Source organism: Tachyglossus aculeatus, chromosome 14 (assembly GCF_015852505.1).
Source record: "Tachyglossus aculeatus isolate mTacAcu1 chromosome 14, mTacAcu1.pri, whole genome shotgun sequence".
Taxonomy (NCBI): Eukaryota; Metazoa; Chordata; class Mammalia; order Monotremata; family Tachyglossidae; genus Tachyglossus; species Tachyglossus aculeatus.
This window is the reverse complement of record NC_052079.1, coordinates 42,396,025-42,413,851: the sequence shown is the minus strand read 5'-3', so window position 1 is coordinate 42,413,851 and position 17,827 is coordinate 42,396,025. Positions and strand designations below refer to the sequence as shown.

Below are 17,827 nucleotides of genomic sequence, written 5' to 3'. Positions count from 1 at the left end.
TTCAGACTGCAGTCAGTAGTCTGAAAGGCAGGTTAATTTTTTTTTAAATTGCATTTTGCTTTGTTATTTTTAACTAGGTTAAAATTTTATAGTATTCCTACTTTGGTTTTGGCAAAATGTTATCTTAAAAACTAACGATTTAAGTGGCCAATTTTTTGCATCAGCATTAGATGATCAGTTTTTCAAATTAGAAAGTAGGATTTCAGAGTTCTGTGATATAGTACTTTTGGATTTATAGGAGAACCTCTTGCTTTTGTTATATTGTGCTCATAGTTATGACTAATGTAATTTTGTTTATTTTTAGGATATTGTTTTAATCACTATTGAGAAATTTCATGTGGAATTGAATAATGTTATTAATTAATGTCATTCCTGATACAAACTATGCTCATTTCGTAGGATTTGACAAGTCTGGAGCAGATGCTGATAAACTGCTCTAAAGTGCTTCCTGCCAACATCACTCAGATAAAGAACATTCCGCCAACTCAGGAAGCGTATTATGATCCCAATCTAGTAAGTAAATTTACTATGGAAACATTTCTCAAATTAGTTTAAGGATGGTAAATTGTATTGTGTAAGGGAGCAGCGTGGCTTAGTGTAAAAATCACGGGCTTGGGAGTCAGAGGTCGTGGGTTCTAATCCTGGCTCCACCACTTGTCAGCTGTGTGACTTTGGGCCAATCACTTAACTTCCCTGTGCCTTGGTTCCCTCATCTGTAAAATGGGGATTAAGACTGTGATCCCCACGTAGGACAACCTGATTACCTTGTATCTATCCCAGTGCTTAGAAGTGCTTGGCACATAGTAAGCACTTAACAAATACCATCATTATTATTATTGTTATTATTTTGATTATCAAGAACTGTATCAATAATTCCTGAATAGTGACTACCAAAAATTCTTTGTGGGCAGGCATCGTGTCTACCAACTTTATTGTATTGTACTCTCCCATGCTTCTTGTGGGCTAGGAAAGTGTCTACCAGCTCTGTTTTATTGTTCTCTAGACTTTTAAACCTGTTGTGGGCAGTGAATGTGCCTGTCTGTTGTTATGTTGTATTCTCCCAAGTGCTTAGTACAGTACTTTGCATACAATAAGTGCCCAATAAATATGAATGAACGAATGAATACTATCCTAAGCTCTGCCAGCTCTGTTTTTGTACTCTCCCAAACTCCTTGTGGGCTGCCAAAATGTCTGCCAGCTCTGTTAGATTGTACTGTCCCCAGCACTTAATTGAGTGCTTTGCATGTAGTAAGCACTAATGTGCATCAAAGAGATTGTTGATATTAGTTGACTTCAGAAATCTGAGGAGCGACTGATTTTTTACTGTGAGCCCCATATGGGACAGGAACTGTGTCCAACCTGATTAACTTTTTTCTTTAATTAAATGCTATTTGTTAAGCGCTCTCTATGTTGTTATAGTTCAAACCTCAATCAGTTGCCTGAAAGGCAGATTGATTTTTATTGATAGCACACTTTGCAATTAAGTTTCCGCACAGTCTCTACAGATGAAAGATTCTCTTTATCTCACTACATAGTCATGTCCTGAGATTCTCTCTTAAACTGTTCTGGGGCCCCTATTTTCATATACAGGTGTTTTCTTTCATTCGGTGCTCTCTACCGCATTTTCTGTGCTCTCTACCTTTTCATTTTCATCTTTTTCGCTCAATATAAATATGAGTTTTTAACCATGTGAACAGACATGCAACAGTCACATACATTTTCCAATTCAAAACTGTAATATTCCAGAAATTCCACCTGGGTGAGATATGATCTCGACTGGGATAGTGGGCTAAGCACTGGGGTAGATACAAGCTAATCAGGGTGGATACTGTCCATGTCCCACATGGAGCTCACAGTTACAGATAAGGTAACTGAGGCACAGAGAAGTTAAATGACTTGCCCAAGGTCACACAGCAGACAAAAGACAGAGTCAGGATTAGAACCCAAGTTCTCTTTATCCATTAGGCCACACTGCTTCTTGTCTCTGCCTTGTATCTACCTCAGTGCTTAGAACAATGCTTGATACATAGTAAGTGCTTAACAAATACCATTTAAAAAAGAGCCTATCTCACTATTTCTATGAAATACTAGAGCTAAGGAAAATGCGCTAGAAATTTTAGCAGAGATTTTAATATTAGAAATAAAGATGGGCTTTTTGATATAGGATTTTATAAATTAGGGAACAGAATTGTCTTTCTTAACAAGTTTTCCAGAGATGGAAATTTTGCAACATCACAAGACTGCTTGTCTTGAGTGATTTAGATGAAGTTCTGCCTTTTTTTTCCCCCAAAAAAGGAAAATTTTTTTAATTCTAACTTCAAAATTTTGTATCTCTCATTCCTCTTCTTTGCTCTCTTGCCCCACTGCCACTTTCTACCCAACAACCAAGATGAAAAGATATGACCATATTTCAATTTTACATATTTTTCATCAAACTAAAATGAAATCAGACTTTTTATTAGAAAAATATGACCTTCATTAAAAGAATTATGTTTCTGGAGCTTTTATGTTTAGGAATATCAAAATCAAAACTTCTGCTGTGCCTTCAGTTCTACTATAATATGCAGGGTTTTTACATTATTTAGATATGACAGACTTGGGGATTGTTCTTCCCACAACACCTTTTAGTTCAGGTATAACATGATCCACAAGTTGCACAAGCTGTTTGGGTGTAGGAAGATAATCATTTAAACATATATGTCATGTCATGTCTAGGTGTGATGCTGCTCTGGCACACTATCCTACACACTGTTTTGTGTTTCTTTGTGTTTTTGCAATTTAAAGTAATTCAGTAAAATAGCCCTGGGTACATTGCGTGGGTGTGTATATGTGTTTAATTTTTAACATCTGGTTCATTTATATTTTCTTACAGCCACCAGTGACTAAAAGTCTAGTAACCAACTGTAAACCAGTTACTGATCGAATCCACAAAGCCTACAAAGACAAAAACAAATATAGGTATGTAATTCTTTTTCTTGTTTTCAGTTGATTTAAGAACTATTTCTGAATCCTTTTAATCTAGAGAGGTAGAAAAAAACTATCTCATGAGACCATCAAGTATGTTAGGGAATGAGCAAACTAGAAAGAGAGAGAAAAGCAGTCTTAGAGCTAAACTAATAACTGAGCTTTAAGAGGGTAACATGCAAGAATTTTTATTTAATATTTTAAGAAAGGTAGAGAAGATTAATTTTAAGGCAGGAGTAGTGTAATTAGTGGACTTGGGATTCAAGGCCTCTTTGGTTCTTTTCCTGTGCTTGTATTGGCTCAGCAATTGGGTGGCACTGTAAAATATTAATGGAAGTAATGCTTCTTGTGAGAGAATTATTATTCCTTGGCATTTCTTCACCATCAGCTACTTATCGTACACTACTTTGGGCAGAGTAGTGAAGTTAGTTCATTTATTCAATAGTGTTTATTGAGTGCTCGTCATGTGCTTTCCTTTGGAAGACTATAATTAGATAACGGTCCCTGGTGTATACAGGAATAGTGGAGAAGGGAATGATAATTGTGAAGATGGAAGCACAAGAAAAGAGTGAAATAATGCAAATAAGACATAAGAAAACAGAGACAATAATAAAACCAATAAGAATTAGCGTGTACTTGGGCTGAAAGAGCAGTTTTTGTTTTTTTCTAACCCAGCAGGTAAATTCAGTCAGGTAGGCACAGTGCTAAGCACTTAGTACAATGTACTGCACACAGTTAGGGCTCCATAGATGCCATTAATTGATTAGCAGTTGATGCTGCTACCATATTGGACAGCAGGATATAGTAAATACAAGCAATTAGGTATGATTATTGCTCTCAAAGAACTTAAGACCTAAGGTGGAAAAAAAAATATGTAGAAGTGATCATATGGTCAGCACTGCTGGAACATAAAAATATTAGGCATAAGGAGAAATGAAATGTCTAAACATAGGATAGTGAGTGGCTTCGCGGAATGGTAGGTAGGGCCTCTTAAAATTTAAAAAACAGCAACAAATTTATACCTTAGAAATGTATCAAAGGTGGGTTTTTTTTTGCCAGGGCATAGATGTAACTTTGGTTGCATGTTGATAGCCCTCAAGTGTCCGCATGAGTTCTCTCTGAAACCCTCTTTCCTGATGACTTTGGTCAGTTAGCTTAATATATTTCAGATATGCATTTTTGTGATTCTGGACGTCAAGAACATTTCATGGAATTGAGTGCAGTCATTCTGTTTATTAAGCAAAGGGCAAGGTCTGAGTCCAGGGGTGAAAGTAAAAAATTCTTTTTCCAGAACAGCATGTGAGTATTTGAGGTGGCAGGAGGATGACTACTGGTTGTGTGCATGATTCCTGAGCTTAAAAGGCAGCACTTTCCTCACTCACTCCTTCTCCCTCTCCTTCAACTGTGCAACCCTTAGAGTTGCTGGAAAACTGTAGGGCCTGGTGTCTCACTTTCTTACCCCCAGCAACTGCAGCTGCCAGAACCAAGCAGGAGACCTGGAGGGCAGCTCTGGTGAACTGCTACTAGGCAGGGTGAAAGGATGGAGGGGGAAGTGAATTTGCAGTCCAGAAGGAGAGAAAATAATCCTACTGACTTCAAACTGTAGGAGCTGCAGCTCCTCTCCCTTTCCCCATCTCTCACACCATCTCATTCTCTCTCCTGCTGCCAGCCTTCCTTCCTAATTGTACCCAGCCCGGAATAAACAGAGCCAGCCCCAGTCTTCACTTTCCATCTGTGCACTGTGAACTCCACTCCTGTGCCGCTGACCTCCTCACTGTACCTCGTTCTCACCTGTCCCGCCATCAACCCCCCGGCCCACGTCCTCCCCCTGGCCTGGAATGCCCTCTCTGCACACATCCGCCAAGCTAGCTCTCTTCCTTCCTTCAAAGCCCTATTGAGAGCTCACCTCCTCCAGGAGGCCTTCCCAGACTGAGCCCCCTTTTTCCTCTCCTCCTCCCCATCCCCCCACCGTACCTCCTTCCCCTCCCCTCAGCACTTGTATATATTTGTGCAGAATTATTACTCTATTTATTGTACTTGTACATATTTACTATTCTATTTATTTTGTTAATGATGTGCATATAGCTTTAATTCTATTTGTTCTGACGATTTTGACACCTGTCTACATGTTTTGTTGTCCGTCTCCCCTTTCTAGACTGTGAGCCCGTTGTTGGGTAGGGACCGTCTCTCTTTGTTGCCGACTTGTACTTCCCAAGCGCTTAGTACAGTGCTTTGCACACAGTAAGCACTCAGTAAATACGATTGAATGAGTGCAGCACATCCCCAGTTGGTGAGTGGGTGTTAAGGGTTAAAGGAAGGGTGAACCAACCCCGTGGCCCCGCTTTCCCCATCTGGGGCAGCCCCCATGTGCTACCTAAAGCCATTACAGTTGGTTGTGTACTCAAACTGTGCTGTTGGTGGCCAAATGGCTGCTAGGAACACTACTGCTCACACCCTGGTCCCATGGCCTTGGGCCAGGCCCCAGGCTGCCGGGGCAAAGTATCTAAGAATACACAATCGCAAGGGGGGGCCCAGACAACACACCTCTGTGGAGTCCCCAGTCCAGGCTGCTTGCTCAGTGCCAGAAAAAAAAAAAACACCCTAAAAGCATCCATTTTGAAATCATTCATTCAGTCGTATTTATTGAGTGCTTACTGGGTACAGAGCACTCACAGAACAGATACACCAGCACTTTTTCATTTATCATTGCCCCATTCCAGCGCTTTTCCACCCCAGTATGATTGCAAATGCCCAGGATGGTGCTCTTCACCAAGGTGTTGCCCAGTAGATGCTGTTAATATTAATAATAGCAGACCTTTTATTTGGGAATGTACTTCTTCTGTATTGATAATTTAATTATGGTACTAGTAAAATAAGTATAAATTGTCTTATAGGTTGATGAGTGGATTATGATGAACTAAGGCCATTTTATGTTTTTTGAAAATTGAAGAATTTATTTTGATATTAATTTAAATTTTTGATTGATTAAAATAAGGTTTGAAATCATGGGAGAAGAAGAAATTGCTTTCAAAATGATTCGTACCAATGTATCTCATGTGGTTGGGCAGTTAGACGACATAAGAAAAAATCCCAGGTACTGTGATATCTTTTGTTGTTAAGGTTAATATTGCTTTTTCTAACCTCATTTTTATACTGCAGTAGGCATTTTCATATTGTGTACAATGAGATACATAAAGCTTTTAGTTTTTTTAGTACAGTCAGTTCTCCTGAAAAGCAGGGGTTGCGACTTGGCTTGTATTGTGCACATCACATCACATTGCATCCAGGCAGGTGAATGGTGGGGGAAGAATATCCCCTAATACTTAAACAATATTCACTTTAAAATGTGTAGTGAAAACACATGTTATGGGAGAACTGACTATCCATTTTTTGAAAAGTGGCCTTTCCTGGAACAGAATATATGAATGTAGACAAAAAAACTTTATTTTCAATTTCACATAACCACAGATACCAAATTTTTATAAATCAGTCTAAAATATGCAACTTACGGCACCAAAGGAAAGTATGTCTTTAATTGATTTTGTGTCCCATTCCCCTTCTCTTGTAAGATACTCAATTTAAATTTTCCAGAAATAAAGTGTGCTCTTCTGTTTTCGGGAGTGTTCCCTACTTTGCCTGTGCCCCATCTTAGTCTCAGATAAATCCCTAAACTCAAAATAAAATCAAAGCTCCAATTTCGCCCATTAAAATAGTCATTCTTCTAAAAAGAAACATAGATGTGTGAATGGAGTAGACACTGTACAATGACCACTGCAAAAACACTTTCAAGATTTATCATTCTAAGTCATTCTTTTATTGTACATAATCATGGAATAATTTACTTCTTTAGTATGAACACCAGAAAGCCTGTTTGGTTACTGTGCCTATCTACAGGATACCAGATGGTTGATATTGAAAATTAAGAAGACCTGAAATGTCAACCTGACCTGGATTGACACAGTTCCCAGAAGGAGGTGGCTGAGGGTCAAAGGAGTGCTGGGGGTCCAGAGAGAATCAAGTGGGAATTTTTGAGTAAGACAATAAGGCAGTTAAACAGGTATCCTTCAAGTGGGGAAACTGGCAGATGTGGAAGTTCACAAGGCCAAAATCCTAATATACACTGGCACTCTCTTGTCCCCTGCCAGTCATGCCAGTCGTGTTCCCACTGGGGCATGGAGTAGGAGTAAGCAGGTTAGCGTGCAGCATATCCTGAAGTGCCCACAGAGGTTTTTGTTTGTATTTTTTTTTAACCTTTAGGACCCATTAATCGCCAAAATAATAGCAGCATAGCATTGATACTATCTAGTACTGTCATAACCCAGCAGCGGGATCCCTTAGTCCTGTTGCAGTGTTCCCTATCCATGTTAGCCAGCTATTTTTCCCATTCCTGGTGGGCATGTCCAGCTTGTATAAAGCCACTGATGGCATAGTACTAGCAGGCAGTTCCCTGTATACAGGGTCAAAATTGGAACCCACAATCTCCCCGAGGCCCATACAAAAGATTAGTGGACCATAAGCTGCAATTTAAAAGAAGGGAGGGATGTTATACGATGAAGAGGGGAAGGGACAGATTGGGTAAAGACTCAAAGGAGGAAGAAGGGGGACTGAGTGTAAGGGCATGTAAGAAAGCAAGCACTGTCAAGACAGAATAGGCAGACTAGGCCAAAATGGGAAGTGACAGACAAAAGTGAGATTAGCTGAAGGAAAATTTTGAAGACTTGTAATTGTCCTGGAAGGCAGTGAGGAGCCACTAGCTGTGTGTATTCTAATATCATGGTTGAAGCATCAAGCATGGAAGATGATGTTAGTACTGCTATGCAGAATGTTTTAGTGGGAAAATGCTATAAGTTGGGGTGTGATATGAACTATATCTAGACATGGAATATACTAGTGGGTATGGAAACAAATAGGGAGATGGTAGCACTCCTTTTGCCACGGTCAGTTAGGATACTGCATTAGATGAACCATTCATGTGACCTAAAATAGCACTTTTTTAATGTTCTTATGTTAAATGTTGTGATGGAGGAAGTGGTTGGACCTGGCAGCTAATTAATACATGTGGTAAAAATCACAACCTGTGAGAATAGGTTGAAATAGATACCTGGATAATACATTTATTCATGTTTTAACGAAATTGTCTGGACTTATCTAAGATTATGTTGGTAATCGTGCATAACCATGAGTTTCTGTTCTTCCAGGAAATTTGTTTGCTTAAATGACAATATTGATCACAATCATAAAGATGCTCAGACAGTGAAGGCAGTGCTGAGGGATTTTTATGAATCCATGTTTCCCATCCCATCCCAATTTGAGCTGCCAAGAGAATATAGAAACCGTTTCCTTCATATGCACGAGCTTCAAGAATGGTAAATACTCAGCTGTCAGAGTGACTAGACACTTTCTAAAGGATAAATAGAATGTAGAGAAGTCTTAATTTCTATAAGCATGCTGTAGACTATCTCTATTCTCTCTCCCTCTGACTACTTCTCAGTTTTGTCTGCTGGTTCCTCTTCTGCCTTGCAGCATTTCTTGCTGTGTTGCAAAGCTCTGGGTTCCCTACTTTTCTCACTTTTTCACTTAATCTTTCAGAGAGCTTAGGTTCTCATATGACTTCAGTTATCATCTCTAGGTAGATGTTGCCCAAAACTACCTTCCTAGCCCTGATCGCTCATTTGACCTTCACTTCTCACATTTCCTCTCGCCTCCAAGACAGCTCCACTTTAATGTCCTACCGGCACCTGTCAATGCTGTTTATTGTAATTAATGATACTGGGAGAGTAAGACACAATGCCTAAAGTAAAGGAGTTTACATTTTAGCCGAAGAGGCAGACATTAAAGGAAATTATGAGGAATCCTCAATCAGTCAATGGTATTTAAGTGCTTACTGGGTGCAGAGGCACTGTACTAAGCGCTAGGGGAGAGTACAGTAGAATTGGTAGACACAATCCTTCCCTCCCCACTGCCTCACCCTTATACTTAGTCCACCTCCTGAACACTTAGGTACATAGCCTTATACTATGTTGCTTCCCTTAACTGTACTTGGTTTTAATGACTGTCTCTCCCAATAGACTGCAAACTCCTTGAGGGCAGGGATCATTTTCTGCCAACTGTATTGTACTCTCCCAAGCGCTTAGCACTCTGTTCTGCACACAGTAAATGCTCAATAAATACCATTGATTGGTTTACTGGGGAAGCAACCTAAGAATAGTGCTGAAAAGATGGGTGAGTACATAAGCGTTTGGGCTCAAGTGCATAGGTGACAAAGTAAGAAGGAAAAATAGGGTGGGAAGGTGAGAGATTAGTCAGGGAAGGTTTCCTGGAGGATTTGATTTTAGTAGGGCTTTGAAGGTGAGGAGAGTAGTAAGTCTGTTAGGTGTGGAAGAGGAGGGAGTTAATTATGGTATTTAAGTGCTTATTATGTGCCAAACACTATTCTAAACCCTAGAGTAGATACAAATTGATCAGGCTGGACACAGTCCCAAGCAGGAGGGTGGGTGTAAACAAGGGCTTGTCCATGAGAGAATGAGAACAAAGCATATAGAAATGAGAACAAGGCACGGTAGTTAAATTGGTGTTAGAGGAAGAAAGTGTGTGGGTTGGTTTGAAGTGGGAGAGAGTGAGGATAAGTAGTGGGGGAGAGAGCAGACTGAATGCCTTAAAGCTGATGGTGAAGAGTGTCTGATATGAATAATAATCATTAGGGTATTTGTTAAGCACTTACTATTTGTCAAGCACTGTTCTAAGCACTAGGATAGATACAGGGAAATCAGGTTGTCCCACATGGGGCTCACACTTTTAATCCCCATTTCACAGATGAGGTAACTGAGGCACAGAGAAGTTAAGTGACTTGCCCAAGATCACGCAGCAGACTAGTGGTGGAACCTGGATTAGAACCCATGTCCTCTGACTCCCACTAGCCACTAGGCCATGCTGCTTTGGGCAATCACTGAAAGAATCTGAGGAGTAGGGAGAGGTGTGCAGAATGATTTGTCAGAAAAATGATACAGGCAGCCATGTGAAGTAGGGACTGGAAAGGGGAAAGTTAGAGGCAGTGGGGTCAGCAAGGAGATGGATGCACCTCAAACTTAACATGTCCCAAACTGAGCTATTACTCTTCTGCTCTTCCAAATCTCATCTCCACTGATGACCCTACAACATATTATAGCTTACTACAGCCCAGCCTGCACACTTCATTTCTCTCACGTCAACCTACTCACTGTACCTCAGTCTTGTGTATCTTACCATTGACCCTTTTGCCCACGTCCTCCCTGTGGCTCGGAACTGCCTCCCCTTTCATATATGACAGAACTCTACTCTCCCCACCTTCAAAGCCTTACTAAAATCACATCCCTCTAAGAGGCCTTTCCCCGACTACAGCGTCATTTCTTCTACTTCCACCCCTTCCTGTATCGCCTATGCACTTGGATCTATATCCTTTAAGCAGTTGGTATTCGTCCCACCCTTAGCCCCACAGAATTTATGTACATATCCATAATGTATTTTAATGTCCTTCTCCCCCTTTAGACAGTAAACTCTTTCTGGGCAGGGAATCTACCAACTCTGTTGTACTCTCCCAAGCTCTAAGTACAGTGTTCTGCACATAAACACTCAATAAATACATTGATTAATCTATCCCTCCTTGACCAAAAAGTCTGTATAAGCTTGGTATCATTATTGACTTCTCACTGTCTTTCTGTGAGCCCGCTGTGGACAAGGGTTGCCTCTATTGTTGTATTGTACTTTCCAAGCGCTTAGTACAGTGCTGTGCACACAATAAGCATTCAGTAAATACAGTTGAATGAAACTATTACATTCAAACTATTGCTAAATCCCGCCAGTTCTTCCTGCCCACAATTTCCCATATCCACCCGTTTCTCTTCACCCAGACTATTACCACTTTGGTCCAAGCTCTCATCTTACTGAAGCTAGACTACCATGTCAACTTCTTTGCCGATCTCAAGCGTCTCCCCACCTAATCTATACTCTACAGTCATACACAGATCACTCATCTCATATCTCCCCCTTTCCTCAAATCCCTTCAGTGGCTTCCCATTTCCCTCCTCATCAAGCAAAAACTCTTCATGATCAATTTCAAAGCTCTCCAACTCATCCCATCTTACATATCTTAGGCCTCTTTACCTGCTACTCACTATCACTACTCACTCAATCCCTCCATCTCTCCCAAGCTAATCTTCTAATAGTGCCTCACTCTCAATTCTCCCACCTTTATCCCGTCTCAAATCCAACAAACCACAGCACTCTCCACCCTCAAAACCCTCATAAAATTCCACATTCTCCAATGAGACCTTGCCAGTGAACTTTCAGTATCCCAAGTCAACACATCAGCCATCTCTAGCACCTCTATAAGTTACATAGTTACTTATTTACTCCCTCCTTCAGATCCTATATATGCTTGTATAATTAATTGTACAGTGTATTATTATTACCCTATTTAAAAATATTTTTATATCTGTCTTCTCCTATTTAGACTCCTTGTAGGCAGGGAATATATCTTATGCCTACATAAGTTACCGAGCATTTAGTACAGTGCATTGTCCCCAATAGCTTTAATACCTTTTCTACTAATCCTAATATTTTTGTAAGAGATCTTAAAATAAGATTTCCATGAGGGACTCACTGTGAAAGTTATTTTCTCAGTACATTTCAAGCAATGTCTCAGTTATACATACCTGATTATATATTTTCTTTGACTTTTCAGGAGGGCTTATAGAGATAAGTTGAAATTTTGGACCCACTGTGTACTAGTGACACTGATTATGTTTACTGTCTTCTCATTTTTTGCTGAGCAGGTAAGCTATGCATACTTTATCTGAAAATCAAGAAATACTTAGTATTCTGATACATAACTTTTATTTTTGAAAATTTTAGTTTTAATTGAGGTATGATGATGCTGGGTATCAAACACATCTATCCAGCACCTTGTGTAACAGAACAGCCCAAGACTCTATTTTCTATTGTTTAACTTTAAAACTCTTCAGATGAACATTATAAGCCCAACATTTTTCCTTGCTAAAAAGATTTATCTAAAGCCTTATTTGTTTGTAGTTCAAATTATAGTTACTTAATTATTTTCCCTTTCACTGAAACTTGATGCCACTTCATTCTATTGAACTGCCAAAAATGCCTGTTTCTTCGGGTAACTTCTAAACAAATCTAAAAGACTATCTTTTGTGTGTGAAGTTTTTGACATTAGCTTTTTTTTGTGCAAAGACACAGTGAATTATTTAATGGGCACAGAGTTCATTGCTTTTCACTCTGAAGGCTGTAACATGTCTCCTTAGAATTTAGTCTTATCTGTAAAGTCATGTATGAGCGTATAGAATCATGTCTTGAGAGAACCTGAATCCAAAATAAATTAGGCTGCAGAGTAGTAAAAGAATATTATCTCTAGCACCAGTATATACTAATAATATCATCAGGTATAACAAAACTAGAATGCTCCCAAGAGTGGATAAAATTGGTGAAAATTCTATAGGGAAGTAGATTTTTTTTTATTTGCAAATTTTGAAAATAGAATATTTTGAATATTCTGAAATATTCAAAAGACTAAATGGAACATAAGAAAGTTGCATTTTTACTTCTTTGTTGCTTTAGAAAATTAATCATTATTTTCTTTCTTCAAACATTTAGTTAATTGCACTTAAACGGAAGATTTTTCCCAGGAGAAGAATCCACAAGGAAGTTGGTCCTGAACGAATCAGGGTGTAGAAGAGCTTCATTTGGAAATCAGTCTACCTCAGTATTTAATAAAGGATTTTTAAACATAACTGTTGTGATGCTTGACATAAAAAGAAATGTCAAGTAGCTTTATCACACTGTCTTCTAGCACTATGATTGTTCCTCAGACTAGTGAAGTTGTTTAACATACTGAAAAGTGGATGGTTTTGCAACTTTCAACGGTTTTTTACTTTTTAAGCATTAACTCATGTATACGTTATCCTTTTTATAAAAAGGGTTACCCAGAGACAGCTGCTTTTACTGCAGTGAAGAATGCCAACTAAAATTAATAGCAAACTTCTACCAAGAGGTATCCCAGATTTTGCATTTGAAAATGTTTCTGCTTTGCTGTGCTGTTTTCCACTTCCTATTGTTTGAAAAATAAACTACTAAATTAATGTAGATATTCTTGGAGAATAGTTAATTGGGGTAGGCCAACCATATTGCTGGTATTTAAATATAGTAATAATACAACATCAAATTTACACTACCTAAATGGTATATTTGGATAGCTTGAATTTAATAACATTTTGGAAGCCTTCTAATGAAGATTTTTGGCATTAAAGTATTTTATTTAGACAACAAGTAATAATGTGGCCCCGATTACAAAGACGGGGCTAGAGTTAAGTAGTGGTGACTCCAAATGTAAAGTTGTTTTGAAAATACTGTAAATATATAAACGAAAGTGCCTCATTGTATAATTTGGCAATATTATTTTACTGACATTGAATTATTGCAATGGTGGTGTTCTTTTAGTAGAGTACTATTTGTACATCAGGTGTTATCATTTTTAAATTTGGACTGTTGCTAGCAAAGTGCTCCATTGACAGTTGAGAAGATTTAGAGGTTTGGGGCATAAGGACACCTGCGTATTTTTTACATTGCTATTCTGGCAAGTATTTTAGATCATGATCTAAACAGTATTCTTTTAAAATAACATCAATAATTATTTTGTATTGGGAAATTGAAATGTATATAATATGGCTGTGCTGTAAAAGTTGTTGAAATTCAAAAACAATTGATGTCATGAAAAACAAAATCACTTGTTCTGTCTGGTGCATTTTTTTTTTAAGTGAAGAAAAATTCTACTTAGTGATCTTACATACTGCACTGTGAAGTTTTTCTATTTTTCTCCTGGCTGTAAACCTGTGAAATGCAATAGATTTTTTTAAAATGGCATGCTAGAGGAGATCTTGGACTGTGATGTACATTGAGGTGGTATGTTTATTCTGGAGAAGGAAGGGTACAAGAGTGTGGTGTAGGTCCTTTGAAGGATTATCCCACAGAGGTTGAGTTCGTTTTAAGAAAGATAAATTTGATTAACTTGTATCTAGCCAAGACAGGATAGAAAGAACATTGATTCTTTTGAAATGTGGTGTTGGAGAAGGCTTTTGCAAATACCATGGACTGCGAGAAAAACAAACAAATGGATTTTAAAGCAAGTTAAACCCAAGTGGTCTTTGGATGGCCAAATAACTTGAATTAGATTAGCATAATTTGGACACATAATCCAGAGGACTAATTCTCTGGAATTATTAGAAGATACTAATGCTAGGAAAAGTCCAGGGAAAACGTGGAAGAGGCAGACCAGCAGCTAGATGGATAGAGACCATAACAACGATAACGGAAGAGTCATTAGAAAAGTTGCAGATTATGGCAGAGGACAAGACGTTCTGGAGAAAGTATACCAATGGACTAGCTATGAATTGGAAATGACGGCATTTAATAATAACCTAAGTTCTTAGATGGGATTGCAATAATAGTAATTGTGGTGTTTGTTAAACATTTACCACATGTCAAATTCTGTTTTAAGCACTGGGGTAGAGTCCAGGTAATCACGTCAGACACCGTCCCTGCCCTACATGGGGATCACAGTCTAGGATGGAGTACAGGGATTGAATCCCCATTTTACAAATGAGGAAATGGAAGGCACAGAGAAGTTAAGTAACTTTTTCAAGATCACCCAGCAGGCAAGTTGCAGAGCTGGGATTAGAACCCAGGTACTCTGATTCCCAAACCTACGCTCTTTCCACTAGACCATAACTGCTTCTCTGCATGGCCTAGTAGAAAGGGAGCTTGCAAGGGATTCTGAGTGTTACCCACAGCTATAGATAGAATCTCATTTTCAGCAGTGACATCTTCAAACCAAAGAACAGTGTTACTAGTACCGCTAGCTTTTCCTCTAGAAACCCGTCATGGGCAAATCATCCCAAAGTGTACCCAAACCTCTCAACCTAATCCTATATTTTCATCCTCCAAGACTAACTGTAATGACAAATTCCATTTATCATCACCAATATTAAGAAATATTTCCCTTTATTCACCTACTCCCCCAGAAGCTTCAGTTTAGGAAGAACTAAGCAAAGTGATTGATGTTGCTGAGGTGAATGGGGTAATGATAATTGCAGTATTTGTTAAATGCTTGCTATGTGCTAAGCAATGTGGTAAATACAGTACAATCAGATACGATACAATATGTGGCCCACACAGATCAGATTAGGGTATACTGTGAAGGGATGAGAATTGGAGAGGAAAAAAATCACTTTAAAACATTTTTATATTAAGGTGGTGGTGGATGATTCAAATGGAGATGTCCTAGAAGCAGCAAGAAATGCAAATCTGGAAATCATCTGTATATCTGAGGGGAAGCGGGCATGATAACTGGAACTATGTGAACTGATGAATAAACTGTGAATGCATGATAGTGAATGTAGAGGGAGAAGATGCTGTTTTTACCCCATCTGGGAACTCCCTCCCTTCCCCTATCAGACCACAGTTCTTCCCACTTTGAAAGCTCTTCTGAATTCCCACCTCCTTCCAACAACAGGGAAGCAGTATGGTCTAGTGTCAGAACGACCTGGGTTCTAATCCCAGCTCCACCACTTGTGTGCTGCGTGACCTTGGGCAAGTCATTAAACTTCTCTGGGCCTCAGTTACTCATTTGTGAAATGGGGACTAAGACTGAGCCCCATGTGGAACAGGGACTGTGTCCAACCTGATAAGCTTCTATCTACCCCAGTAGTTAGTACAGGGCCTGGGACATAGTAAATCCTTAACAAATACCATTAAAAAGCAGATTAATTCCCATGCATTCTAAGCCATATCGTTCCTTCAGCCATCTCTAGCACTGGTGAAATTTTTTATACCCTCATAAGCCCTCATGTGCAAATTTATACTCAGTTATTTGTTGATTACTCATAAATATTTTTGTCTCCACATTGATTTCAACTTCTCGTGGGTAGGGATGCATTCCCTTCTTGTGTACTTCCAAAGCACACAGTATAATGCAGCACACAAAGAGGGTGCTCTATAACTGCTACTTCTTAATCTACTAAATGAAATGCTTTCTTCTCCAGACTAGAGAAGAAAAGTTGGGTGGGCGAGAAGCTTGAAACTGTTGACTAAAAAAGGACTTTATATTATCTGTTACTGTTTATATTATCTGTTCTATTACTACCCCTCATTCCTATTACTAACTGAACAGAGCCTGTTTTGTAAACTGAAGGATTGAATCCTCAGTATGGGAAGTCCAGGCCCAGGAAATTCTAAAAGACCTGCATTTTTGAAAGACTTTCGAAAAAAAAACTAGCATCAGACTCTAGAAACACTAAACATAAGTGACAACCTCTTAGTGGTCAAAATGTGACAGGCCGTGGGTCCCATTTTGGTCTTTTCAGCCACATCTGCACTTGTAGGTGAGCTTCATCACCAGAGATGTCTGTGAATATAAAGGACAATTCATGTGTTTATAGACTTTTGAAAGGATTGCCCCTTCTGTGGACAGAGGAGTGGGGAGCAATAGGAGGAAGGAATGAACTCCAACTCTATCCTTAACTAGGATCCTGATTTATTTGGTTTCCCTGGATTTGCAGTGAAATCAGAATTTTGAAGTCATGGTAGGAACTTTTCTGAACTGTGAAGACAGAGCTGGTCTGAGTCAGACCCAGCTACTACTTTATTCTGCTCGCCCAGAGATCCTGGAAAGACCGAACAGGAGTATCCCCTGTAAATGGGCACGGCACATGGTGTCTGGGAAAAGTAGCTTACTCAGATGGCTGTAATTGGGGAAGTAATTAATGGTAGTTGCTCAGGCTTTGCAATTAGCTGCCTGTGCCCTCCCTTTGCCGTGGCATGGAGCAGCAGTATTCAGGGTGTCACTTGCTGCAAGAGTGGGGTCTGGTTCTGGAGTAGGGCACCAGAGCAATAGGCCTATGGATGGGATGGATGGCCCTGAAGTTTGGAGTATAATGGCAGACAGAAAGTCAGGGGTCGCAACCACCATCTATTTCCTAGACTTTGATGTTTTGAATGCTAGATGGAGGTCGTCTACAGTTCAAAAGACTATTGCATGTGTAGCAACTTTAATCTTTTTAATTCAAAAGTGACATTAGGAAGGGATGGAAACTACTTCAGGAAGCTAGACCAGAGGAATCTGAACTGGACCAAACTCAGGTAATTATGCACTCAATGATATTTACTGAACACAATGTATGCAATGTGTTCCCTTTTAGACTGTGAGCCCACTGTTGGGTAGGGACTGTCTCTATATGTTGCCAACTTGTACTTCCCAAGCGCTTAGTACAGTGCTCTGCACACAGAAAGCACTCAATAAATATGATTGATTGATTGCATCAATCAATCAATGATTGATTCTCTGATCTTAGGAAGTAATTTATTAACAGAATTGTAGGCATTTAATTAAATTCCACGAGTAAACTTTGTTTTCTAGAATCTGCAAACAACTAGGCTCTAGACTCAGAAACTTGTTATGGGCAGGAAACACCTGCTAATTCTGTTGCTTTCTCCAAAGTGCTTAATACAGTGCTCTGCACATAGCACTCAATAAATCCCACTGATTGACTAAACTAGTTATTTTCTAGTCATCAATCATGCCGAATTTTAGGTCTTGTAGTATTTAAGCATTTATTCTGTGCTACGAACTACACTAAAACCTAAAGTAGTCAGATCAGATACTACCCTTTTCCCCCCACAGGGCTTCATTCTAATAGCAAAGGAGAACAGGTGTTCAATCCCCATTTTACAGATGAGGAAACTCAGGCACAGGGGAGTTAGGTGGCTTTGTCCCAGGTCATACAACAGGCATGTGGCAAAACCGGGATAAGGA

At 39.3% G+C, this 17,827-nt stretch overlaps 1 protein-coding gene across 2 annotated transcripts in view; it reads left to right on the top strand.

Moving 5' to 3' along the window:
- Positions 1 to 13,723, top strand: part of GNPTAB (N-acetylglucosamine-1-phosphate transferase subunits alpha and beta) — a 56,579-nt gene extending 42,856 nt beyond the window's left edge. The window contains exons 16-21 of one of the 2 annotated variants that reach the window (XM_038756478.1): positions 400 to 513; positions 2,873 to 2,958; positions 5,960 to 6,058; positions 8,163 to 8,330; positions 11,684 to 11,774; positions 12,616 to 13,723. In XM_038756478.1, the coding sequence (XP_038612406.1) occupies positions 400 to 513; positions 2,873 to 2,958; positions 5,960 to 6,058; positions 8,163 to 8,330; positions 11,684 to 11,774; positions 12,616 to 12,693 (636 nt within the window). In that variant the 3' untranslated portion in view covers positions 12,694 to 13,723. Of the gene's footprint in view, positions 1 to 399; positions 514 to 2,872; positions 2,959 to 5,858; positions 5,890 to 5,959; positions 6,059 to 8,162; positions 8,331 to 11,683; positions 11,775 to 12,615 lie in introns of those variants that run through there. The other variant, XM_038756479.1, reaches the window with a different exon arrangement.
- The last annotated feature ends 4,104 nt before the right edge of the window (positions 13,724 to 17,827 follow it).